This window comes from Macrobrachium nipponense, chromosome 7, assembly GCF_015104395.2.
Source record: "Macrobrachium nipponense isolate FS-2020 chromosome 7, ASM1510439v2, whole genome shotgun sequence".
Taxonomy (NCBI): Eukaryota; Metazoa; Arthropoda; class Malacostraca; order Decapoda; family Palaemonidae; genus Macrobrachium; species Macrobrachium nipponense.
This window is the reverse complement of record NC_061109.1, coordinates 98,253,643-98,281,201: the sequence shown is the minus strand read 5'-3', so window position 1 is coordinate 98,281,201 and position 27,559 is coordinate 98,253,643. Positions and strand designations below refer to the sequence as shown.

The 27,559-nt window shown below is 37.4% G+C and overlaps 1 protein-coding gene across 3 annotated transcripts in view; it reads right to left on the bottom strand.

Moving 5' to 3' along the window:
* Positions 1-27,559, bottom strand: part of LOC135217328 (alpha-N-acetylglucosaminidase-like) — a 266,886-nt gene that overhangs the window by 49,279 nt on the left and 190,048 nt on the right. For 2 of the 3 annotated variants that reach the window (XM_064253128.1, XM_064253130.1), the window contains exon 14: positions 9,431-9,520. In XM_064253128.1, coding sequence (XP_064109198.1) covers positions 9,431-9,520 — 90 coding nt within the window. Of the gene's footprint in view, positions 1-6,293; positions 6,381-9,430; positions 9,521-27,559 lie in introns of all 3 variants that reach the window. The other variant, XM_064253129.1, reaches the window with a different exon arrangement.

Sequence of the window (27,559 nt, the reverse complement as noted above, 5' to 3'; positions counted from 1 at the left end):
TATATAATATATATATATATATACATATATATTCTTTATATACTTTACGAAAGATATGATAATCATCACTATCATAGAAGGACGACTCGATATGACTGATAAGGATAAGGAAAGAGCAGTCAGGTAATAGAACCTATAGGGAAACATTGAAAATGGGGAAGGAAACAAATATTGCGGTCACAAACAGCAACAAATACAAAGCAATTTGATGACTGCATTATGTCCCAGAAAGTACACGCAGCTTGAAATATCCAGGGCACCACGTAAATGCAAAGTTATATGGAAATGAAATGTAAAGACAAAATTCGTGTTATCGCGCCTCTACTTTGTGAAAAATGGATCATTTTTGCGGTATTTGGAGTGAAAGAGCAGAGAGCCTTTGATATGAACCGAATATGTTCGAGTGCGTCCGCCTTGGAGAGCGCAGAAAACATGCCAGGCGCTTCATAAAAAGCTAGAAAGACGTATCCAGAGGGAAGGAGTGACACTTTAGTCAGAGAGGTTGCAAACGAGTCCTTGACGTACCACAGAGAAGATGAAATAGGAAACTTCCGCCACTGAATCTGATCACACTACCATCGTTAAACTCAGGCCCTCCCGGATATTGAACTCGCTCCACGATGCCTACTCTGGGGGGCTGTAATTATGGTTCTTGCCATTGTGAGTATTTTCTTTTATTTTGCAAAAAGAAGAACGTGTACGTAAGTCAACATAAGCTTTAACACTTGCGAGTGGACGTAAAAAGTCACATAACTGAAACGAACTATTGATTTAGCATACTTTGTTTTCGGAATCTTTCACACATACACTTTAGCTAAACTCAATCTGTTTCTCCCTATCTTTCTCTTTGTGTTGGCCTCATCTCGTAATTACTCAATTATTTGTTCATCTCATTTTCTCCTACTCATCATGCACTTTCTAATATTTTTTTTTCTTTTTGCTACCACACTCTACTCCTTTGAAATATAGCATTTCGATATCATATTTATTATGAACATGATAACTGTATGCTAATTGAGCAAAATTAATTCTACCCCTCTTTGGGGTTTTCTCTTTCTGTTAATCTCCTTTTGTCTTCAATATTCACGCTGTTATCTCTTCTCATTTTTTAGCAGGTTTTGATTACGCGTAGCGTGTTTACTATATTCTCAATCCTTTTGTGGTTATTAAGTGAGAGATTTTAATTGCGTGGCTACATTATTACAATATCGTTGTTACAAATCAAAATTCCCGGTTCGCGTTTGAAAGTAATTTGTAGAACTGAACACATTCAGTTCCCCTCCATTTACTGCACATGCAATTTGTAGCATCAGTTTTTAAATTTCTGTAAATGAAAAGTATTGTGCCGCTATTGCCTGTCCGTCAACCCTCAGATCTAAAAAACTACTGGTGCTAGAGGGCTGCCAGATGGTATTTTGATCAGTCACCCTCCAATCATCAAACATACCAAATTGCAACACTCTGACCTCAGTAGTTTTCATTTTTTATTTGAGGTTAAAGTTTGCCATGGAACGTGCATCTGGCAGCACTTTCCGGAGGCATGGGACGCACACTCACTCTACCGCATATGGTGAGCGACTGAAACGCTACCGGTCACATCTGTTGATTTTATACATTTATACGATGTACAGAAAACTCGATTGTGGCAAAGAAACTTCGGCTCATTTTTTACTTGTTTATTTTATTTAGTGATACCAAAGCGGAAAAACGTGATCAGCATTCTAACAATAATTATATGATACATGAAAAAAAAAAAAAAAAAAAACGAACGCGCATTGAAACTTCCTGTATTCAAGATTCCTCTTGAGAGCAGAACCATTTCCACTCAGCATCCTCCTAAAGGCAGTTCCCATCCTTCCCTCCTCAATCTCATTCTTTTTATCGTAAACCTTCTCTCTACTTAAGCTTTGGTGAATAACATACAGTCCTCTGCAGATATTTGTGTATATTTGCACATTCCACTTACAAACATGAGGCCTCCAAATAGTTCACTGATACCGAATTCTCCTCATCTTGTATTTTCTGGGAGGAGACGAGGTGGAATTTTGAATAATGGCGACCCAACCACGATTTCGTAATAGCTAAGCTAAAAATCACGAAAGAAACGAATCTGAATTCCTTAATATTTTTATGAGCAAGCTAAGGCAAGGTTTCCCAATTCTCCACAACAGGAATAAAATAAATTTTATTTTGTTTTCTAGTATTTGTGTAGAACTCGTTATTCTAGTTAGGGATATATAAAATCCGACTGCCTTTGTAGCGACAGAAAAGAGACCACGTGAAGGCTGATAAACCCCAGATCGAGAGAGAAATTTTAAATGTTATGTGCCATTGCATGAAGAACAGAGGTTAGGGATTAAGTTTCAAAACGAAGTTATCGTGTATTGCTAGTTAATCGCGAATCCCACGTTGTAAAGTTATTTTCGTGTGTTATTTTTTTATGTGAAACAACGCGCGCCAGCTAGCTCTCTCTCTCTCTCTCTCTCTCTCTCTCTCTCTCTCTCTCTCTCTCTCTCGCTGGCGAATGTCGCAGGTTTCAACAGGAATTTTTAAATCCCCCGGCTACGTGGCTAAACCTATCCCTGCTCTATCCATAACAAAAGATAGACAAGTCAATAAGTCAGAAAAGGAAAAACAAAGTGTTAACGTAAAACATTCTTAACGTTAGGATGAGCAAAATTAAAGGTAAGCGTTTTCTTTTTGTTATTCTCTGTGCAGAAAGTAATCAAATAAGGGCAAATACTTTTGCATTTCGAACAAGGGCCGGCCCGGCCTTGAAGTCAGTGGTGATTCATTCTCCCCCTATTCTCCGGGGTTTTAAGTTCGCGGACAGGAAGGTTTTAGGTTCACAAGAGCGAGGGAAAAGACGGGGGTGGAAAAAAAGCAGTGTATTTTATAGCGTTAGAGAGGTTATCCTGGGTCTTCCGAGCAAAGCTAGGTTAAAGGGAATTTGCGTTGGTAGCAAAGAAAAGGAATATATTTTATCAACTTCCCGTCTCCATCCTCGAGATGATATCTATTTAAAATAAAAAAAACTAAAAGGAGATCCTACATCCATTTTTTTTATTATCAACTGTATTTGCCACGTTTTCACGTGATGATTCCGTGAATTCAGTGACCAGATTTTTTTTTTTTTACAAACCCGTAATTGCGTTGAGGTTCCGCATTTACGTTCTTTATTTCCCACGCTTTCACGTGAGGTTCCGAGAATTTGTAACCAGATTTTTTTTTTTTTTTACAAAACCATAATTGCCTTCAGGTTCCGCATTTACGACATCTTTGGCACGTGCCACGTTGAGTTTCCGTGAATTTCGTGACTAGATTTTTTTTTCCTTTTACCTTACAAATCCGTACTGGCGTTGAATTTCCGCCTTTACGAAATCCATTTGCAACCTTTTCACGTGAGGATTCCGTGAATTTCGTAACCAGGGTCTTTCGTTCTATTTTACAAAACTTATTACCAAATCCATTACTGGATTTGGTAATAAGATTTCAACTTTTTTTTCTTTGTTCAAACCCCTCGTCCTCTAGTCAAGGCCTAAATCTTCAATGTAAGTGTATTTTCTGGGAGGAGACGAGGTGGAATTTTGAATAATATATATATATATATATATATATATATATATATATATATATATATATATATATATATACAGTTCTTCAAAATCTTCATCCCATTAGAGAGGGATGGCTTTATAGGAAGCCAATCATCTAGTTCTCAGAGAGTGTCCATGGAGTGAGAATGTTTGTCACAAACCTTTTTCATCTTATAGTAGATTCGCATCAACCGTGCATCTGGTGTCTAGGCCAGTCCCTTACGACGCTCTCAGTCTCTCTCGAAAGTTCACATAGAACAAACATCCTGCCTATTTGAACTCTCGCGTGAGACTGAGAGTTTCCAGCCCTGTGATTGTCTTATCAACAGCCAGCCAATCAGGAGCGTCGTAAGGGACGGGCCTAGACATCAGATGCACCGTTGATGTGCATTTACTATAGCTACTGGTAAACGACTACCTTCCACGTATACATAACTCACTGCTTAGATCAACATAAGCACAATGGAATGCTGTTCTTTCCTCTTCGAAGAGTCTGTCTCATGTTCATCGCAGGTGAACGAGGTCTTTTGTACTTAAGCCAGTCTCACTTTTTTTTTCACAACTGTCGGGCCTGTTATTTATCTAAAGCCTCTTATCAGCTGTAAGCAAACCCCAAAATGAATTGTTCTAAATGATGTTTTTATATACAATTTTCTGCTTTCGAAGCATGCAAAGACTTCTGCTTACGTAGCCAATATCCAGAATTCTGTCGAGGCAGGACCATTTCTCGCGGCTGAGCCAGGTCTTCCATGTCTTTGACAGGGATCAATGCATAGAACATAAGGCTGCAGAGACATTTGTGACGGATATTCCCTTAGCGATAGTATGTCGGGTAGGTTGGTACTATGGTTACTATATATGGTTCGTTGAATCAAACCGGAGAAAGAGCGTGCCCTTGGGACGTAGGCAAGACTGTATTTAGTGTTAAAAAGTGCCATGTGTTATCGTTTTCCCTGTGTAAAATGTTATCACATTCTCTCTCTCTCTCTCTCTCTCTCTCTCTCTCTCTCTCTCTCTCTCTCTCTCTCTCTCTCTCTCTAAAGAATGGTAATGAAAACCAATCAACTGGTGATGAAATATACTATAACTCTGAGTCAACATAGTTTTCAGAAGAATGGAAAAATGCCCAATATTGTAGTACACGAAAGCGAGGTCAGTCTCGGAGTAAGGGAGATTACGTAGGCCATTGTGTACGAGGAGTAAATCACATCTTCTGACATGCCTCACAAAACGTCCACGTGTCATTAACCCAGAAAACATTTTCAGAGCTTCCTTTGTTATGCAATAACAAGGCATCAGTGCTGACCTAACTAACTGCCACGGCGTTGTAGAAGACTGGATTCAGCCTTGATAATACTATGTGAATTTCACACTCTGAAGGAGGAAATGAACTAAAGCCATCCACAAACAAACAATCAAGAAAGATTAAACAGCTTATCTCAATAGCTAAAAATAAAATCTGGGATGTTACAACATGTGTAACTGGTGAAAAATGAATTCATTTATGTTTAGCAGTTAAAAGTTTTACTTGTGAAAAACACTATTTGAATCTTTTTGAGTTGTAATCTCACCTAACATTCATACGGAAGAGGGTTACATCTTGGTCCTCCAATTACACCTCCATTTATATATGTGTGTGTGTGTATGTACGGTTTCTTGATTGCCCTATTAAATGTGGATATTCTTAAAACTTCCTATGAGAAATATGTAGTATTTGGCGTTATTACAAATGATTATCGATCTCTTTAAAAAAAAAAAGAACAATAGTCGAAATATTATTATACTGTTGTAAAATGAGGCTGAGCTAAGTGGAATGGATGCTCTTGTGTAATTTCAGAAATTTATGATGTAATATTTATCTATAAGTTCTGATATAGGAAAACTGATTGAGTTGTGATTTTTCGTTTATAAATGAACGGACAGACTTATTCATAATTACAAGTAAAAACAAATATATGTATGAAATACGTATGAAGTAATCACTAAAAGACTCGTGCCAAAAGAAATTATATAAAATATTCCATAGTTTTATTTGTCTAATGTCAAACGTTGCTATTTAGCATGGAATCCATGTCAACCATTTCCGAGGATTTACGACTGTTCACATCGGTGAATGTATTGTAACTGCCAGTAATTCTTTGGAACCAATTGGATAGTTATGTAATGAAGTGATGCATTCTGTTTGGTGCTATTTATTAGTGCTGTCCACGTTATAAGGATTAATGAATTAATTTAGTGTAAAAAAAATTTTCAAAAATTATCTTAAGGTGACCAGTGAAGACTTGAGGTCCTGTGATGATTTGTTGCGATCTTTAAAAATAATCCTCAAAAGAAACACGCTCATTTATCTCCGTTTCCCTGAGGCATATGTCTGTTCAAATCGATTTCTTTGCCATTTCAGACCGTCCTCCAAAATATTAATTTTCCTCACCTTTGTCATGGAATTTTCCGATCTAACAGAAACGATGTTGTGTAAAACCTCATTATAAAGATAACATTTCTGACAGTATTTATTATTACCTAAGCAATATTTCAATGAATGAATAGGTTAAATATACCAGTAAATCATATTTTAAAAAAACCAATGACAACGAATACAGCCACAATGATAACATTGACAACGACTCTACAGAATCTCCAAATGTTTATGATAATCGAATAACATGTGCACCATTATGAGAAAATTTACATACTTACCCAGTCCTGCTTGCTCTTAACATTCGGTCGCCTCATAATAATGTAATTACCATGATTTGCTTTGTCCCCATTGTTGTAGACACTTTTCTGTTGAGAAACATACATGCAACAAGATTAGTTCTTCCTAATTATTTTCCTGATCGTGTACGGAATTCGAAATAAAATCATTCCAAAGGTCATTAAAATGGAATAAAGAAATTAATGTTAATATTCCCTGTCTTAGATATTTAGTGATCAATTTTCATGATTAAGAAATATAAAACTAACTTCCCCTCTGCACTGTGATGGCAACTGAAATTTACTCATTCAACTGTTAGTGACTTAGAAAAGCCTAAGTTAAAAACAATAGTTTTTAGTTTAATGAGCAACTGTTTAAATCCAGCACTTTCCTTATTCTGAGTTTACCTGAGAACAGTTACATTTTCCGGAAAACGGAAATATCTTACCTAAAATGTGAGATTCACCTGAGGAATTATTTTATTTCCGCTTTCAGGGTCACCTAATGACATAAGAGTCCTTATCCTCAAGAAAATGGACTAGTATGTAGAATGATAAAAAAAAAAAAAAAAAAAAAAAAACCTGGCAGCAGTAAATACTTTTCTGTTTAACTTGGTTTACAAAATTTTATTAGCAATGAGTTACAAGGGCAAAGAGGATAAAGTAAATGTATATATATACATACATACATTACATCACATATATATATATATATATATATATATATATATATATATATATATATATATACATATTATTGATCCCGACCTGCGTCGCATGGGCGGTCTCTTAAGACAGACCGTGGGTCGTGAAGAAATCAAACTCTCAGTGATTAATTTAACACCGGTCTTACATTCTGATGAAGTTCCCAAGGGCCCGAGTGAAAACCCGGAGTTTTCGGACCGAGGACGGAAACCGGCGGAGGGTAGCAAGGGGAGTCGCACCCCCTGCCTATTTCTTGACCGACGCCTAACTGACCCTCAAGGGGATGCCTTCGGCCTTCTCCTCAGTTCCGCTGTTCCCCACAAACCCCCTATATTTTTCCTCCTGCGTTGTGATTGGCTCCGACACCTCTCCCTTTGACCAATGGGTGCCAAGGTGGCCCTCAAATACCAACGAACTTTTTGGGGGACGTGCTGGGGGGTAGGAAGACGCTTGCTTTTTGTTAATTAATCTAAGAGAGAACAATGACCCTTTGGGTGGGAGTTCAGGGCTTATGGGGAGAATTTTCTTGCAAGCCCTCTAGAATGGCTTTATATGTATATATTTATATATATATATATTATATATATATATATTATATATAATATATATATAACACTGTATATATATGTACATATATAGTATACGTGCATAACTGTATATATATTAAATACGCATTGTTTTCACTTACTCCTTCGTTCTTTATTTAATTTTAATTTTAAAGACATGTCTTTTAACTGACTGTTTACACGCGTATTGATTCGCCCATAAAACCAGTCTTGCGGTGGAGACTTTCCATCTCAGAGAAATGGTTGAACACCAGAGATATGACCAATAAAAGCCCTCACAGGTATATCGGAAGCTGTGCTTCTTTCATTCCTTTTTCATTTCTCCCTCCAAGTGTGAAAGGGTCTCTTTCTTTCTCTCTTTGAAGACGCAACAATAACGCCCTAGACAGCTTTGGCTGGTGTTGTTTACCATTATTTAAAAAGAGAATAGAGAAACTTGGGGGTCTGAATGTCTGTCAAATGTACTTCTAAACAGTCGTTGAGATGGCGAGTGACGGCATGTCGATGATCCATTTTCCCCCGGGACTCCAAGATTGAAGTAAGCCCTACATCGAGAAAAAGATATACCCAATGGATAGTTTACGGTAACTGAAACGTGAAATGTAAAGTGATATCTGAGAATTATTCATTTTTCCTTATTTTAAATCTGGTGCAAGCTCTGGGTTCCTGTTGCTGGAGATTATATTGGTTTGCAAAATTATTAACCAGAGATTTGCGTCGATTCTGTGTTCTAGCCGCTGACCCACGGTTACTATGTCTCCTTTAAGAGATTTGGTTAAAATTAGTGCTTCAGGCATGGCGAATTAAACTGTCCTCAAGTTTTTGCAAGGCTTCTTACTCCAAAAGATGCAAGAAGCCTTGCAAAAACTTGAGGACAAGTGCACACAACTGGGACTTAAAATCAACAGAAACAAGACAAAAGCCATGGCAATAAAACATGATCGAAATCCGCCCAACCTTCTACTGAAAGGAGACGTCATAGACTGTGTGGATAGCTACACATATCTGGGAGTCTGCATTGCAGATTCACTATCTCCTGAGAAGGAAATACAGCTCCTCCAGGCCAAAACAAAAATAGGGCTTAATGCCCTAAATAGAATCACATCACTACAAGAAGGTGCAACTTACCATCTGCTCAGGAGGTTCTACATACAAACCATCAGAGCACAAGTAGAATATGCAGCACCAGTCCTGACAAGTCTCAGAAAGGATCATCAGCAGAGGCTGCAAGTCATCCAAAATAATGCAATGAGACTTATACTTGGAGCCCCAATGTGGACAGGAATTTGTCTCTCGAGGGCAGAGACACAACTACAGTCTCTCAAACACAGGATAGGCCAAAGAAATATTGCCATTCTGTGCAAAACCATCAGAAACGACAGAAATGGACCACACAAAAACAAAATGCAAACATGTATAAACCTGCATGAAGAGCTAGACCCGCCCAAAACCTATGCGGGCAGTATACTCCAGACACTGAGAGAACTGGGTATGCAGGACACAGTGAAACACATAACAAAGGATGCCCCACCTAAGGGATACCAGAAACCACCTCCCTGGGTCGAAGACCCGATCCAGTATAACTTCACAATACTGCCGGCAAACAAAGCACTGTGCACAGCAGCACAGATGAAAACTGCAGCAGAAGAAGCTGCAGTTTTCTTCTATTAATACAACTTTCAATACGTCACATATGTTATGCATTAGTCTCTCTTAATTTTGCAACTGAAATGATAATCCTGCTCATATTGCATGCTGCATGCAAATTCTCACATTCCTGTCATGCAATATGGTCTTCACTCCCGTGCAGCTATTTGTAGATGCGTCGTTCAAAAATGCACGAACGTTTTTTATGTAGTTGAAACTCACGAAATGGCGAGGATTCAGCCGGGGTCGTTGCATAATGATGACGTTCTTACCATGATATCGAAGGAAGGATTTGCAGTCATATACACTCCGCTTGTAAAGATTCAGGAAGATAGAGCGGTATCACTTAATGTTATTTATTGCCTTTACCATCGTATATCAGCTTTTACTAGCACTTATTATGTAAATGGAATACAGTATATTTCAACTTACTCGCATGAAACGCAACTTGAAAATGGTGCATATTCAGTAACTTATGTACTAACCTTATTAAACTAATGCTTGAATATTGCATATGAACAAAACTGACCAAAAAAAATTCATGTAAATCAGAGTCGAGAAAATGGAAGGAGGTCTGCGATTTTAGCGAGGGTTTTAGGGTTATCAATCATCATTGTAAAATTCTATATTGATATGGATAAGTTCCCCTATTGCATTTACTTAATGAGAGTATTACATACAAATCGACACATACATACGTATACACTGATGGATTTTTATTTATCCTCGCACTCTCTCAGTCATGCTTACATGAAAAATATGGCGTTAAAGACGACTTAACAGTCCCCATCATCTCTGGTGAATAAACATGAGCATGAACTTCTCTCGGTAGGAAATGGTTTTTTTCCGGGAGAACTTGACACTCCAAAAGAAACGACTTTTTCGCTCCCGTCTAAAGTTCCCTTTCAGCATCTATTTTCACATGCCCTTTTATTCCTTCGATCTACCATGCCTGATGACCTCATTTTATTCCATCAAGTTAAATGAAGATTTCCTCTGGAGTTTTATATTTTCCCTCCGAACTTTCGCTTTATAGCACTGGAGATGGGGCAGACGTAAAGAACTCTCGACTTAACCACCAAAATGTTTTGTATGCCCATTAAAGGTTACCAAAGAAATGAAATCAATCTTTCTTGTACATGTCTCTCAATACCTTAATTTATGCCTCTCTCTCTCTCTCTCTCTCTCTCTCTCTCTCTCTCTCTCTCTCTCTCTCTCTCTCTCTCTGCAGTTGTTGATGAAGTTAATTCCTAATTTTGCTCATTAATATTCCGTCAGATTGAAGCACCATAATACCACACAGAAGCTGTAATCATTATGCAAATGAAGGGTAAACTATTTCCAAGTGAAATATTGATAAGCAAGCATGAATTTTAATGAAGGATAGGAATATCCAATTATTAGATGATGTACCATTATGCATTCGGAAAAGTGAATGGAGTATGTATGATAAGTTAATTACACCTTTAAGACTATTCATGAATGAAATGTCATAATTTACAGTGAACAGAAGCAAATGACTCAGTTTACAAAGAATAGAATCAATGACATCACAGTCGCTGTACAAGAAATTCTCAAATAAAAGGATGACATCAAGATTTATTTAGAAAACTGAAAATATATCAAGATGGAGTGAAACAGCGAACTGATCGAACTGTTCCTAACTTTTGTAAGGGAAAACTTGAAGAAGAAGACGCAAAAGTACATCGAATGTTTCGCTTCTTAGAGACACATCTTGGCAAATGACTCAGTTTACAAAGAATAGAATCAATGACATCACAGTCGCTGTACAAGAAATTCTCAAATAAAAGGATGACATCAAGATTTATTTAGAAAACTGAAAATATATCAAGATGGAGTGAAACAGCGAACTGATCGAACTGTTCCTAACTTTTGTAAGGGAAAACTTGAAGAAGAAGACGCAAAAGTACATCGAATGTTTCGCTTCTTAGAGACACATCTTGGCATTTTGTCTTAGTGTCAAAGTATCTGGGAAAGTAATATGTTGTAGAGCAGTTCAACCAGCAAGCTGTCATGTGCAATGTCAGTTCTGAAACCCAGAAAAAAAAGATAGAATTCATATTTTTGAGTTCTCTTCCGTGGGGAAGGATATAAGTTTCCGAGGAATAAAACGGATCTCTGAAAGACCTTTTCTCAAAGATGATCTTCCTTTGTGAAAACGTTGGTCCACAAATTTGAATTTCACCCATCATAAAGAAAAGCCAATAATAATTAGCAAAAATATTTCATGCCTAATTAGAGAGTTGAGTTTAAATTTTAATTCTGTAGACCTACTGAGATGTTCATATTTAATACATATATATATTGATCTCAGTGGTTTCTTCAAAAGATGCGATGATGAGAATGAGACAGTGACTGAGGAAGTGAAGAAGGAGAATATCATTGTAAACAAATATTATTGAAAGGACGGTGGATTGCTTAGTTAGTTGAAATATACCTGATGCGGAATCAAAAATTGTGCAGAATATTACCCAAGATAAAATAAAGGAGACAGACAGACAGATTATGCGATTACTATACATTCATTTTCCTGATCAATTTGCATCGATCATAGTATTGATAAAAAAGGCGCACATGATAATATAATTACTTTCACCACCAGTTAATGTAGCTTTTGCCAAAGCAAGTATTCAGTTAATAAAAGGAGCATCACATTGCAGAGCAATTTATGGTGTATAATGTTCCAAAATATAGGGATTGGTCACTCAAGCAAAAAGTTCCATTGTCCATTTATTAAGATAGCAATGTTCCCAACCTCATTGTTAATAACGGCAAGACGCCATCTGCAAGCTAGTTCAATTCGAGTCATACCCTTCTACTTAATACCGTATTCTGTTTTATCTGACAAAAGGAGTTCTATTCAGTTGGTTGCCCGTTTCTGCCCATGTCTTACCTATTTTTACTACTGATGCCATCTTATTTTGATTACCTATAAAGACCAGTGTAATAGGACCTGTTTTATTATTATTGTTGTTGTTGTTGTTGTTATTGTTGCTCTAATCTTTATAATGTGCTGATGTTTACATGACACAAGCGAGGAGCTATTACCATGCTATGCAAAACTCGAGTGAAGAGAAGTAGCTTACTGCAAAATAAGATTATGAAATAATAAGGTAAATAAATACATATACCTGCACAAACAGCAAGAAACCCGAACATTTAACATGAGCGGACCATTGAACTTTCATGCAACATGTTCTTGTATCATTAAGACATTAGAAATACAACCGTCCTCTAGCAATTAGGAAGAGATCTACCATCTTCATGCATCTTTCACCTTGATGCTAATTACATTAACTTACTTTCAAGACACCTTAACCTTTGGCAAAATGCCCAGACGAACGTTCAGACATGGCGTTAATTTAAAATACATTTACGAAGGTTGTGTGTGCGTGCGTGTGTTTCGGTCTGTATGTCTGTCTTCTGTTCCTATAATTTGAACTAAATGAGATAAGACTTCACGTTTGACCGGCTTCATCCACTAACGGTGACGATGTAAAGAGTGAGGTCAAGGTTGAGGTAACATTTATCGGTCCAAAGTCAAATAGGAATACTACCTTCGGCATAACTTTTTAATGATACGGTATGAAGACCTCAGTATTTGGTATGTCAAACTAGGTCAAGGTGACAGTCAAGGTCACGTTTAGGGCTCGAAGGTGGAAAAAAATTACCTTTGAGCATTTGAACTATGCAAGAGAGAACATTCAAAACCAGCCAGCAGGGTTTGCTAAAGAAATTAATGTACAGAGGACAAGGTCCATATTATGCCTTAAGATCAAAGATCGAATTGGAATTTGGCCTTGGCACAACTTTCCAGTAATACAAGATAGAAACTTCATATTTGGGGAGTCCAGTTCATTAATGTAGCCGAGTTGTAAAGTGAAGGTTATACTTAGAGAGTATAAGTCAAACAGGAATTTAACCTCGGTTATGATTTATGCATTGTATGAGACGGATTTTGTACCTGGCTTGCACAATACAACAGATATGCCGATGTATAGGGAGACGTCAAGGTCAAGGCCCATCTTGAATGTCAATAGTCGAATAGATGTTAATTGTGGCCATATCAAGTCAGGACTGTTTACTGCTATATCTGAGCCGGCAGCAGCGGCCATTCTGTTACTCTTATATAAGAGCGGTAGCAACATCTCTTGATTAACGTTTGAACATTTCCTCGCTCACAACTTCTCCCAAACTTCCTCGTCAGGTGTTCGAGAACCAAAGATTTCCCACGGAAGGCTCCTGTTCTGAGGAAGTACTGCCCCACTCGAACAATGTACAGGAAACGGTATTTGTATGCTAAAGAAAAAACTCAGTTTGTCTTTTATTATTTTGTAAATCTATAGTATGGTTTATTTAGGTTTTATTACATTTATATGCATGTTGGCTTTCCAAAGAACTTGTACAATTTTCGTCCGTAGATTTCGTTCTCTTTCGAATATCCCGGATACTTAGATGATAATAGATAAATTCGCATACCAAATAGTAATGAATATGTAAATTAAAGCAAAGATGAGTTCTTCTTCTACGTGGATCGATGAACCAAATGTCAGAAATACAAGTGAGTCTTCATTTAGCCTAAAGATAAGCTAATTGAAGGTATGCATTTACATATTTGTGTACATTATTTATTCTGCGTGCATATTTTTTCGGGGTTAAAAGACCATCCATATTATTCACCGTATATGATGAATTAGTTTTCCAATACCATATAAGAGAAAAGGGAAAAAATGAGGGGCTGAACTTTCTGAAAGTACAAAAATGTTTTTGCTTTACTGAAGACATTACCGATACAGATACACACGTAGGTGGCATAGATATCTGGATTGTATTTGTCTTGTTGTAATGCGCTTTATAAGATAAGCTATTGGAATCCATGCCACGTATCAATACAGGGGCGGAGAGGCAGATCCGGTCACTGAATCGCAAATCTCAAGGCCAGTCTCTCACGATGATTTAGAGATTAGGCGACTGGAGACACGAACAAAGAAAGGTAATGAGGAATGATCCCTTTCTTTCCCCACGGACGAAGGCCATTATGTCATCTTAGGTAACAAGTATTTTCTCTGTTTTGTTTTTGAAAATACCTTCCTTCTTGTAAGGTGTTAGGTGATCAGAGATCGTAGAATGGAAAGGAAATCGTTTGCAACATGAATTAAGAATCTCTCTCTCACTCTCTTTCTCTCAGTGAGAGAGAGAGAGAGAGAGAGAGAGAGAGAGAGAGAGAGAGAGAGAGAGAGCGTGTCTTAATCCGTTTGTGTCAACTCTCTCTCTCTCTCTGAGAGAGAAAATGTCTTTCTTAATTCATTCGTGTAAACGATCTCTCTCTCTCTCTCTCTCTCTCTCTCTCTCTCTCTCTCTCTCTCTCTCTGTTAACAGAGAAAAGAGAAAAACAGATCTTTGTTATATACTTTTAAAGTGAAGTTGATGCAAGAAGCAGACAAGGAATGTAATGTGAAGACCCCTTTCGATGGCTCAGCTTTTATATCATAGCTCTATTTGAAACTGGCTGAACAGTCAAGTTTAAAAGGCTTTCGTAAGCTTTTCAGAACTTATATTATGATTCTTAAGAAGTTTCTTATAGGGTTCTAAAATAAAAATAAAAAATACTTCCTTTCTATCGTATTCCTTTTTGGGTTGAACCATCTCGTTTTTGACATTTTCCGATGGGAGTTCAAGATCAAAATTCGTTTCGCTAGTCCTTATTAAGCATTTGACTTCTCTTTTTATATAAATGTACTAATCTGTAGCGACTTGCTTTGTTATAGCGTCGTTTAGAACAGTATACTCATGTTTAAAGATGAAAACACGGTAACGATATAACTCCATACTTATATATGACATCTCTTTATCATTAATTAATACGTTGAAATAGCATATATCGAGGACCTGGCAATGAAAGTACCCTTTCTACCATTTTTTAACAATATTCAGATTAACAAGTGAATTAGAAATTCAGACTCGGATAGAAATTTCTGTTGATATGACCCCATCATTTGTTCCAAGTAGGAAATGATGAGATAATAGAATATATATAAAAATCAGATCTGACTTCTTTTATGACAGTTATTTCCCTCCCATGGAAAAATGGATCGCGCGGTCGTTCTTAATATTAATAAGGGGTTCTTTTCTTTCTTTTCTTATTTGAAAGTAATGGAGCTTGTTTGACCTTAGATTATATTTTTGGAATATTTTTTCCATTACTCGGGGGCGGCAGCTTTCTTTTAAAACCTTAATTGTTTTATGGATAACAATTTTAAGTTTAGTACAGGTTTTTAATGCACAGAAAAGAACGATAAAAATCACGGATATGTTCATCATTCTTATGCGTATTTCAAATCCTTCAGAGCTAATATCAGCCATGTTAGCTAATCCAGTTCAGCAGCTGTAACAGAAATATTATGGTCCATTGTTATTGAAACCTTAACTATTTGTGCTGTAGTGTTGAACTGGATTGGCTAACATGACTGATATAGCCTTTTAAGGATTTCAAATACACATAAGAATGATGGACAAATCTGCTATTCTATCGTCATTTTCTATGAATTCAAACCCCGTACTAGCCCGAAAAATACCCAAAAGAGCCCCCAGATGTTTCCTCTTCGGGCTCGCTTTTATCAAACTATAAACACATCAGTAATACCAGATTACATTTGCATTGTTACGGTAACCGTCTATTATATTTGATATACTTTATATTTATTTCTTACACCTGAAATATTTGCTAGTCTTTATTTGCTCTAAGTGATGTGGAAAATAATCCAACCGCATCTATTTATTTATGAAATAAGAATAAAGCAAGGAAACTTTACCGTTAACTGTATAGGATGAGATTAATGGTATTATATCCCGTATTTAAATTCATTTGATAGATTTCATGTATTATAAGCTTGTATTAAAACAGGGCGGCTCAGATTACAAGCACAAAATTATTCTAGTCTATTGTTACTGAAATATTATCTGCCTGCACACTGGTGCTGAGTCTCTTTGAGAAACTTTTTTCAAATGATTATACCACTATCAAAACTGTAGTTTTAAGAGTAACAACAGTGAAGTATTTCTATCACTAGCGAATCGTAAAATAACCAGTGAGCGGGTAATGATAATGATAATCTTGGAAATAAATAATAAAAACGCAAGAATTATAAACTGATTCCTAAGGGAACTCAGAACAAATGTTGCTGATAAAGGATGATCGTAGAAGAGTATGAGACGTATTAAAAGATGATCCTCGAATATTTAGTAAGTAAGCCTGGTAGATTGTGATCCTGCCACCTGTAATAAAAATACTTTTCCGTTGCAGTTCAAATGAAATAAAATCTGACTTGGTGGCTTTAAACGAAACGTTTCTTTTGATGATCTTGACACTATTTTCAGTCATTTTCATTTACATAGGACGTACTTCCTATTTGATTGGTGAGAGAGAAACAAAATTTTCGTAGAATCATTTTGAAAAAAATTACAATACAGCTCTTGAGTATTGTCCTGTACTTTCATGTCTTTATTTATTCTATATCTTGGGGGATAATAGATTTCCATTATGCTCGGCTTTTGTGTGAAAATAAAAGGAATTTCAATGAAGAGTGAGCAATTCCTTGCCTAGACTTAGCTACTCTAGGTTAAGGAAAGGTGAAAATAAAAGGAATTTCAATGAAGAGTGAGCAATTCCTTGCCTAGACTTAGCTACTCTAGGTGAAGGAAAGGTTCTTTGAAGTTGCGAATTCAAGCAAAAAATGTTATAATTTTCAGTATTCATCTTGCAAAATGGTAATATGTCATCATTCCCAATGGAACTGTTTTGAAATGCCTTATTTGTCAATGACTTCATTATATGTTATCTGTTTTACGGTGTTACTTCTGCTTCTTAAGATTATTATTCATCATTGTTTAGATTGAGAAAATATGCAACCAAAACTCGAGGGCATTATGAACATTAGTTTTTCTGTTGAAATAAACATAAATTCGTGTATCATGATGATTATATTAGGAATGAAAGGGTTTACTATTTTGCATGGACTTAGTAACAATTTATGTTGAATTCTCGTGCCTGATTGACATTGGCAATGAAATCATGTGATATATATTTTGAATGAAATTAAATCTGCATCTTCATTTATCCTTTTATACATTTGTTTCGCAGGCTTTTCATAAAGTAACTTATGGCTACATTAAATTTCTATATTCTTTTCTGGTGAAAAAATAAAACTAGCGACAAAAAAAAACCATCTAAAAGGTCGCTTTATGATTCTGATTCTGTCCTTCCCTCTTCGTTGTGTCATCAGATAGAGAAACCTTATCCCCTAAAAGGCAAATGATGTGAAAGGGATCAGCTGAGAGCGAAATTCATGCCTAGCATAAGCATTTTCTCGATGGAATCTCCTGCCCCGACTGTACGGTCGCTGTTCGAGGGAAAATCCGATGATATTATATCCATACATACGACGGCAATAAATGGAGAAGACTATATTATCCCTAGGAGGTATAAGAATTGAATTGGAAAATGCCTTCCCAGTTGAAAAGGGATTGGCGATTTTCAGGCATGTGATGAAATGCTTGTTGATGCATGATCAACGGTATTGTCGGTTACAGTTTATATACATATATATAGATATATATATCTATATACATATATATAGATATATATATATATGCATATATACATTATGTATGTATGTAGATGAGAGTACATACACACACACACACACACATATATATATATATATCTAAGTCTTATCGCTTGGCGATAGACTTTTTGTGTTCTCCTTACGACTGTCATTCGTAAGTATTTTTGGTTCCTCTCATCTCCCTTGGATATCTTAGTAGAGAGGTTCTTTCTTGACTAAAGGAGATGATTCAAACATGCAAGTTGAACAAGATAACAACTTTATTCTGTAACTCCATACTAGGAGATGCAGCTCGGTCGGAAGACCGATATGTTTGATCGTTGGCGTGGAACTGCCATTCTAAAGCATCGCGTCGATAGCGGAACATTAGCTATCTAAGCAATTCATATAAAAACACATACGTAGTCCGCCGTCTCGGAAGTTACAAGTTTCCGGCGTAGGTTAACAGGTCAACCGCTTCCCATGGAAGTTGTTGTGCAAAGTTATCAGAAACATAAAAATGTTGACAAAGCTTTGAGCTAGATCAGGCTACTGCAGACAGCGCATAGCGTAATCTAGGTCTGCTTTGGTCACGTAGAACCCTCCTAATGCCATGACCCCAGGTCATTGGTTTATATTTACAGATCTTGTAAATCTAATATATATGTAATTATTACATTAGGCTCGGACTGCTACCTATTCAAGCCTTGAATAACAAAAAAAAAATTACTTTAAACATTGTTCATAGGAGCGTGCTCGTAACATATGTCTAGGTATAAGTGATTAAATGCATAAAAAGATTCTGTTACATACCCTTGTTGACATATTCATAAACAAAGATAAATGCATGGAAAATATAGATCCATGTTTGGTAATAATAATGATTATGTACCCAAAAATAATAAAAAGGTAAAAATCAAAACATGTATACATGATTAATATGATAACAGGTAACCTGATTAAGAATAATGGTTACTAAATAATGATTATAGCATGATCATGGATAATTGTTAAAGAGTACTTGATACTCCTTGTAATAGATAAATATAATTGTACAATGGTATAATAGTAAACTATGGAAATCTGCAGAAAAGCAATAAATAGGGCTGATATATTTTATTAGGTGCCCGAAAAAATACCTTTAGGAATATATTAATGTATAATATTGGGCTATAATGCTTTATTAGGCGCCCTGGAGATACTTTAACTGTTCAAATGCAAAGGCGTGATGTATTCTTGTCCTACATTTTTGCCAGCATACGGACCGCTTTTCACACACAACACAATTCCAAACAATTCCCTAGGCACGAACTGAAGTGGCCAGGTTCAGGCGGCCCTAAACGCAAACGACTTGAGTTTAACGGGTACGTCATTTAGACGGGCCAGTACGTTCCCTTGGAGATCCTTCTGTTTACGCCTCAGCCTACGCCAAGCAAAGATGTTGACGGCGATAACCAATATGGCCGTCACGCTGAACACGGCTAGCAGCAATGTAGTAGCGAAGATTTTCTCCACCTGCATAAGTCGATGACGCGTAGGTCATCTCAGCCAGTTGCGTCAAACGATGAGCTACTCGCGCGTTGTATGGGAGAGGTAGTGATGGGACGATTGTGGAAGCCCACGTGTAGTTCGCGAAATACGCCTTCTCACGTATTATCGTGTTGACCCCTCTGACGGTATAGTTTGTAGATGTCCCCGTACAAACCATCGGCTGGCTGCTACGAAGATAGGGGCATGGGCGGTGGTACTGTCCGGACACACGACGTCGAATCCGGCCTTATCATAACGGATCCAGGAACCATTATTCATCCTGTAATTGAATTTATTACCGTAAAAGGGATAAAGTTTGCCCCAGACAACCTTCGCTTGTATGAGAGAGAGAGCCGTTTAGCACTATGTCTAACTCACATGAATCCGTTGATATAGGATAGAATTCAAAAGAGTCAGCTGTACAAATTTTATTATTCATGGCTTCTGAACAGTGAGTGAGTTTATCTAAGTCTTTAATGATTGTAAATGATTTCTTATCAGAAGAAATCAGTACATGCCCCGTTAAATTGGATATTACTGATTTGAGTTATTCGTCATGAAAGTAGGAACGGTGCTATTTTGTATGATTGCCAAGCATCGGAAGAATCAAAAGGAATTGTGATCATAATTCTATAATTTTCAACGCTGACTGATATTAGGCTATAATAGAATTCTACTTTATGGGCATCTAATAAAGGAATATAACCTAGCTTCTCCGTCCGTTTTCTAAAGTTAACGTCAGATCTTTAATAGGCATGAGGTGAGGAGATAACACACCCTTTGTTGCTAACGTAATTGCTTCTACGTAATCTTTTGACTTTTCAATAAAATGTGATATTTTCACACGGATATGATCTATTTTCGAACTATAGTAAGCTAAAGTAGCCAGCAAATGTTGAACTTCCATGACCTGATCGATATTATTTGAATGTTCATTAACGATATTCATTATTTGATTGATCGAAGATAACTGGCTGCGAAGTTCAGATAAGGCCAGTTCTGTTTGTGTTGCAAAAACTCAATTCTTTTATTTTGATTATTTATCTTAAGGCGATTTGAGATTCCTAAGCCTAGATTCGCAACTGATCCTAAGATGTTTAGTCCAGCCAGAATAAGCGGGTGCGGCGTTCAAGAGTATTGTGCCGCACAGACCACATCAGCAGGTCACGAGCGAGTTCTTCTGCCTCGGCGGTTTTATTTTGTATGTCATAAGACAACATTTCCGCGACGCTTAGTGTTTGAGCTAGTGAAATCTCTGAGTTAGCAATGAAAATACGTTCGTGCATTTCCTTAAGGGAAATACCAAACCTCATCAGGTCATTCTTAAGTTAAGTGGGACGTCATCTTCAGGCAAGAATAAAATAGTATGCATATCTACTTCGATAACAATATTACTTGACACGATGAATACATCATCGATTCTCTCAATATCGAGCCATGATTAAATTCTATTTCTTTCGTCCTAGCGCTCTTTCCATACAACAAAGATGTCTGAATACACAATATCACTCCTAACAATAACAGATTCATTTTTGAAACCTGCAATGAGTAACACATATTTAATAACTCGTGTAAAAGAATAGGTTTACATACAATATGATTAATAGATATATATATATAAATTATTATACAAGTTTCATAAATACAACCATTTTTTCCCTCACTCCATCTACCCTTCTTTAGATTCTGATATGTGCCAATGGGACTATTCTCACATCAGTGGGTTTTGGATACATTTGAACCCTAACTCTATTGGCCGTTAAATTTTCTAAAATGTTAAACGGGCCTTCAAACTTAGGTGTCAGTTTATAATTTAAACCTTTACGTACGTATACTTGTATGTATACCTGATCGCCACGGCATATGTTCTAGTTGGCTTAGCTATTTTATCATGATTTTTTTTTCATTATGATCTGTGCTTCTTCTAAATTCTTACGAATTATATTATATCGACTTATGCTTGCATCCATAACATCCTTTAGAGGATTTGATAAATTAGTTGTAGGCTTTAAGATGTGGAAAGGCGTTCGGGCCGGGATTACCGTACAGTGCCTCGTGCGGTGTCATTTTAATAGACACATGATACGAGTGATTAAGTGTGCTTAGTACCGCAGGTATGGCAATGTCCCAGTTTGGGATCTGCCCCCCCTAAGGTGACCTTAAAATGTTTAAAACCTTACGATTTGCCCTTTCCACTAGCCCATTAGACTCTGGGTGATAGATCATGGTATTGATTTTCTTTATACAAAGGAATTCGCACAAGGAGTTAAGGAAATGATTATTGAACTCCCCGCCCGAGTCTGAGATAATGATGTGTGGAATTCCATGTTTACAAATGTAGCACTCGTAAAACTTCCTAGCGCACTCGACCGCGGTTTTTGTTTTAAGCGCTATAAGTTCTGTATATCGAGTCAAAGCGTCTATAATTACTAGGAGGTGCTTATTTCCTCTGTCTGACTCGTAAAATCCTGTTAATAAATCTAAATGTACTCTTTCAAAGGGTTGATTTGGCACGGGTAAGCCCCTAGGCTGACAGGTGTCTTCGTGTGCCCTTTGTACTCTTGACAAGTGCGACAATTTGCTATGTGCTTTTTTATATCTGTAAGCATCGTATGCCAATAAAATAAGGATTTGGGCTTTCTGTGACATCAACGGTATAATACCCGGTGTCCGTGCAGTGGATTTTCATGCAACCACTTTAAGACAGTGGGTATGAGTGAGATAGGCACCACCACCTGGTTGTTATTCAACTGCGGTGTGTTGCGGTTTTCCTCGTCACGGATCTACACAGGATATTGTCCTGTAGGATATAATTCTGCTGCTTATACTTTAGGTATTCTTTTTCCTTCGGATTTCCGTTTAACGCAATGATGATTTTTTCTATTTGCGGATCTTTTCTTTGTTCCGTCTGTAATAGTTCAGCACTCCAGCCCAGATCTTCCTGTTCAGATATAGTTTTAACAACGGGCGTGGAGGTTGAGATATCTATTAATTCAGCTAATGGCTCGGTACAAGATGAAGAGGGGTTGCGTGATAATGCGTCAGCAATAATATTTGCTTCCCAGGTAAATACCCGATCCTCGCCGCCAAAGTCCCTGAATGATCATGTTGCCACCGAGTTTTCGCTTGGGGCTTTGTGACTAAAGCCTTTAAAGAAGTCGGTTAGGGGCTTATGATCAGTGAGAACCTTGACGGGGTAACCGTATATTATGAATTTAAAATGTACGAGTGAATTAACAATAGCGAGCCCTTCCTTGTCTATTACTGCATATTTTACTTCGGAAGGTCTCAGTTTACGTGAATCAAAAGCTATAGGGAAAAACTGTTTATCATATTGTTGAAGGCAATACCCCACCTACTCCTAGGTCTGAGGCGTCTGTTGCTATGAAAAATTCCTTACCGAAGTCAGGAAATTCAAGATAGGAGAACTACACAGTTCATCTTTCAATTTATCGAACGCCTGTTGATGAATTTCAGACCATACGAAATCTACGCCCTTTTTTATAAGATCGGTTAGGGGAGCGGCTATGATTGAGTAGTTGCGGATGAAGCGGCGATAGTATCCGCTGCATCCTAAAAATTGCTGTATTCCCTTGACGTTAGTAGGTATCGGAAAGTTACGGATAGCCGACACCTTATCGTGGACGACTTTAAGACCTTCACTAGAAACCGTGAAACCTAGATAGACTAGTTCTGTTTTAAAAAATTCACACTTACTTATCTTTACCCTTAAATTATGCTGCCTTAACCTTTGTAACACTAACTCCAATTTACGTAAATGTTCTTCTAATGTGTTGGAAAGATTACTAAGTCATCCATGTAGGCATGTAGGATATCTCCCAACAAGTCTCCAAACACGATGTTTATCATACGAGTAAAAGTTATAGGAGCACAACGTAAACCAAAAGGCATACGCAAAAATTCATAATGTCCCCTGGCTGTGCTGAAGGCAGTGTATGGGATACTCTCTTGTTCCAACGGAATCTGATGAAACCTCCTTTTGTAAGTCTAGGCTTGTGGAAATATTTATTCTGGCCTAGTAAGGATAGGATATCATCGGTACATGGTACTGGAATCTGTCAGGGATTGTTTCTTCATTTAAACGACGAAAATCTACGCATATCCGCCAAGTTCGATCTTTTTTCGGTACTACTATTAACGGAAAATTATAAGGGCTGTTTGATTTCCTAATGACTCCTTCTTTTAACATTTTACCTACTTCCTCTGTTATCTCATTCTGAAATTTCATAGGAAGTCGGTACGAAGGTACATAGATTACTTTCTGTTTGTCCTTGAGCCTTATTTGATGCTCGATGACATCCGTTTTTCCTAAGGTTCCATCCGTAGTGGAAAAAAACATCATGATATTTAGTTAACAGATTCAAAAATTTCTGCTGAATTTCTTCTCCTTGAATGTCATTGATTTTGTTCTTTATAGATTGCAAAAGGGGTTCATCCGCGACTGATTGAGCGTGATTTATCTCAGCTACGGTAAGAATGCGATGTTTATAAACTTCGGCATCCAAGATATGTTGATTTTTGTGGATTACTAAAGTGGTATTCAAATGATTACAGACTTCGATGTTACATTGTTGTTGTGAGCCGACTGTATAAACGGCTTGTGTGACGATAATCCGTGTGTTTTCAGAGTTTCGGAAAGGATTAATGTTTCAGATCCTGGCAAGGTTCTCTTTACACGCACTAATATATTTGAAGTTACGTTAGGCTCGAGAGTTTGCGTGCAAGCTGATATTACGGGTGAGCGAGAGTTCTGTTGGGTTGCCTGTATTATTTCTTGGTTCATGAGACAGGTGATTGGTTCCGTAATGTAAGTGACAACTCTGTCTGTCTCTTTATTATCTAAAACTGATTTTAGGGTATTAGAAGACCTATAGAATTTCCCTTTGATATACACGCCGTGTTTTGCAGGTGCTAAGATAATATTTTGAGTGCCCATAGACGGGTATCCGATAATTACTGCGGGATACATATTAATGTTTTGTACAACGACAAAGGTATCAGCAAACGTGCGCTTACCGACCTTGTACTGTACATGAGTTACGCCCACAACATTTAATTCATTATTCCCAATGCCTGAGAGCCTTATTCCGGACTTTTCTATAGGGAAATTTGAAAAGAGTAAATGATGAGTCCTTAAATCCATTATATTACGTGGACTACCAGAATCAAAGAACAAAGTGAATGACTTATGGTCCAAATTTACTGCATGTAAGGTTGGTCGCAACTCGTTTTGACTAATAATTGCATGAATTTGTTGCAAATCTACGGGAACCTGCACAGATTTTTTTGATTCGGCCGTGTGTTTCATAGGAAAATCAATTGTCTCACAATGATCTGATAAATGATTAAACTGATTATTTGATACAAAAGATGTTGATATTGATGACCCAACATCGCCCTCTCCCCCCTTGGAGTGAACTACGTGGTATTTGTTTTGTTTATCACACCCTGAAAATTCGCTTGCCCTTGCGAGTTCTGGCTAGACGGCCCAGGAACAGAGGTACCTGAAGCACGATTTGTTTGTTTCTGCTGTTGTGCAGAATTTCCGTTTGGTTGTTTCTTCTTATAGTACTGAGGACCCTTCTTTTATTTGCACTGGCAACTGGTTGCGTGTTTGTAGCATTCTGCTGTTGATTTCCCTCGAGTAGCAACGGTTATATGAATGAGTTGAACTATTGTGTATTGAACAAAAACGCGTCCTTCCGACAGTCTGAAATCATGTGACCTGGTCGTTTACAGTTATAACAAACCATCCCTGCAACTTGATTATTATTATGTCCACAATTTACTTGTTGTGGCTTGTTATCATTTTTTTGCAAAAACTTGAATGAGCGAAGGATCTAGGTCGGTACATTTAGACATGTGTTTTTTGATTTGTTTATACACATCTAATTCCGTACTGTCGGGCTGCAATTTTTTATCAAAACACCGTACTAACGCTTCAGGCAACATTGCAGTGATAGACGTAAGGTAGATCAAACGGATAAAATCTTTCACTTTGATTTTAGCACCCGCAACCCACCCGGAGTTACTTAAACTATCCTGATATTCATTTAGCCGGTCGGCAATTAGCGCCGCCCGCTCGACAACATTGAGCTGAGTCATGGAGGCTTGGTTAAGGATATTTCTCAATGCCAATACTACATCTATAGCCTCTTCACCCCATACACGGCACGTCATCTAATTTTGAACTCGTCCCATGTAAGCGCCTCTTGGAAAGAAACCCCCCTTAGATACGCACTTGCGTCACCTTTTGCAAAGTCAATGAAGCTCTTGGCCTCCTGTAATTGTACTGCTGGGTCTGTGATGCTTTTTGCTTTTAAATGAGCGTCTACAGATGAGATCCATGCCTCAACATTTTGAGGCAGGAACCATTGACCCGACCTTGAAAAGGGACAATCGCTGACCTCGCGCTAACGAGAGTCACACGTTGGGGTTGCCAGCCGGAGTAGTTGCCATTTCGGCTTTCACTTTTTTCTTATCACTTCTATTCCTTGCAATCCTATCAAAATATCTATAAGAGTACACTCGACCACTACGTAAACTCATAAGCAATGTACTGTATAAGTGTGTTATAATAATAGGAAAATCCCCCTAAAAAGATACAAAAATACAGATAATATGATAAAATATTATACGGAGAATTCCTGCAAGAAACGGTTAATGACAACGAGAAGAGAAAAAAAAATTAATCTGCGGGCGAGAACCTCGTAGTTGAAGATTGGTTCTGTAATGAAGGAAGATTAATATGGCGAACAAACTCACCCCCAGAATACTGGACGATCGACTCTTGATGAACAACACTTCACTGAGGAAAAGACCTGAATATATAAAAATGGTACTTAGCTCCAGATTATATTGCGAAGGATTGTTGACATGGATGACGTCTCAGTTCCTGTCTAAGTCTCGCGTCGGAAGTCGTGATGACGTCACGGTCTTCTCTCGGTGCACGATGCGTGGGGAAGTCCAAGATTGATGACGTCACAGCCTCCGTCCTTGCTCGTGATCGGGTGATGTTCCCTGTGTTGTTTTCTTCTTTCCGTTGATGTTCGATGCTGCTCTCGTCCGGTGTAGATTCTCGAAGATAAGTGACAACAGTTGCTCAAACGTCGGTGTTAGATGCTTGTATTCCTCTCGATGAAGGACATAGTTGCGTCTTCATAAACTGTTGCGTTGATTGAAGATCCCGTTTCCTCTGTTTAGTTTGATGTTGAAGGTGGAAGTTAGTTCTTGTAGACCTTCGGTCGGCTGATATGGGTCTTGTTAATTATATTCTTCGTTATACGCTGCCACCACATCTAAGTCTTATCGCTTGGCGATAGACTTTTTGTGTTCTCCTTACGACTGTCATTCGTAAGTATTTTTGGTTCCTCTCATCTCCCTTGGATATCTTAGTAGAGAGGTTCTTTCTTGACTAAAGGAGATGATTCAAACATGCAAGTTGAACAAGATAACAACTTTATTCTGTAACTCCATACTAGGAGATGCAGCTCGGTCGGAAGACCGATATGTTTGATCGTTGGCGTGGAACTGCCATTCTAAAGCATCGCGTCGATAGCGGAACATTAGCTATCTAAAGCAATTCATATAAAAAAACACATACGTAGTCCGCCGGCTCGGAAGTTACAAGTTTCCGGCGTAGGTTAAACAGGTCAACCGCTTCCCATGGAAAGTTGTTGTGCAAAGTTATCAGAAACTAAAAATGTTGACAAAGCTTTGAGCTAGATCAGGCTACTGCAGACAGCGCATAGCGTAATCTAGGTCTGCTTTGGGTCACGTTAAGAACCCTCCTAATGCCATGACCAGGTCATTGGTTTATATTTACAGATCTTGTAAATCTAATATATATGAATATTACATATATATATATATATAAATATAATATAATTATATATAAGTAGAATCTACTGGTCATTTTTACCAGATATATTTGTAATTGTAATAGCCAGAACACCCTCTTTAAATTTTTTTATTCTTTGCTCTTTTTTCAATACTTTGTTGTGACAGATGCATCCAAAAAAGAGCAAAGAATTCGAGAAGTTAAGAAGGCATTATGGCTATTACAATTGCACACACATACACACACACACACACACACACACACACATATATATATATATATATATATATATATATATATATATTGTAGTGTGGAAATGAACACTTGGGAACGTGT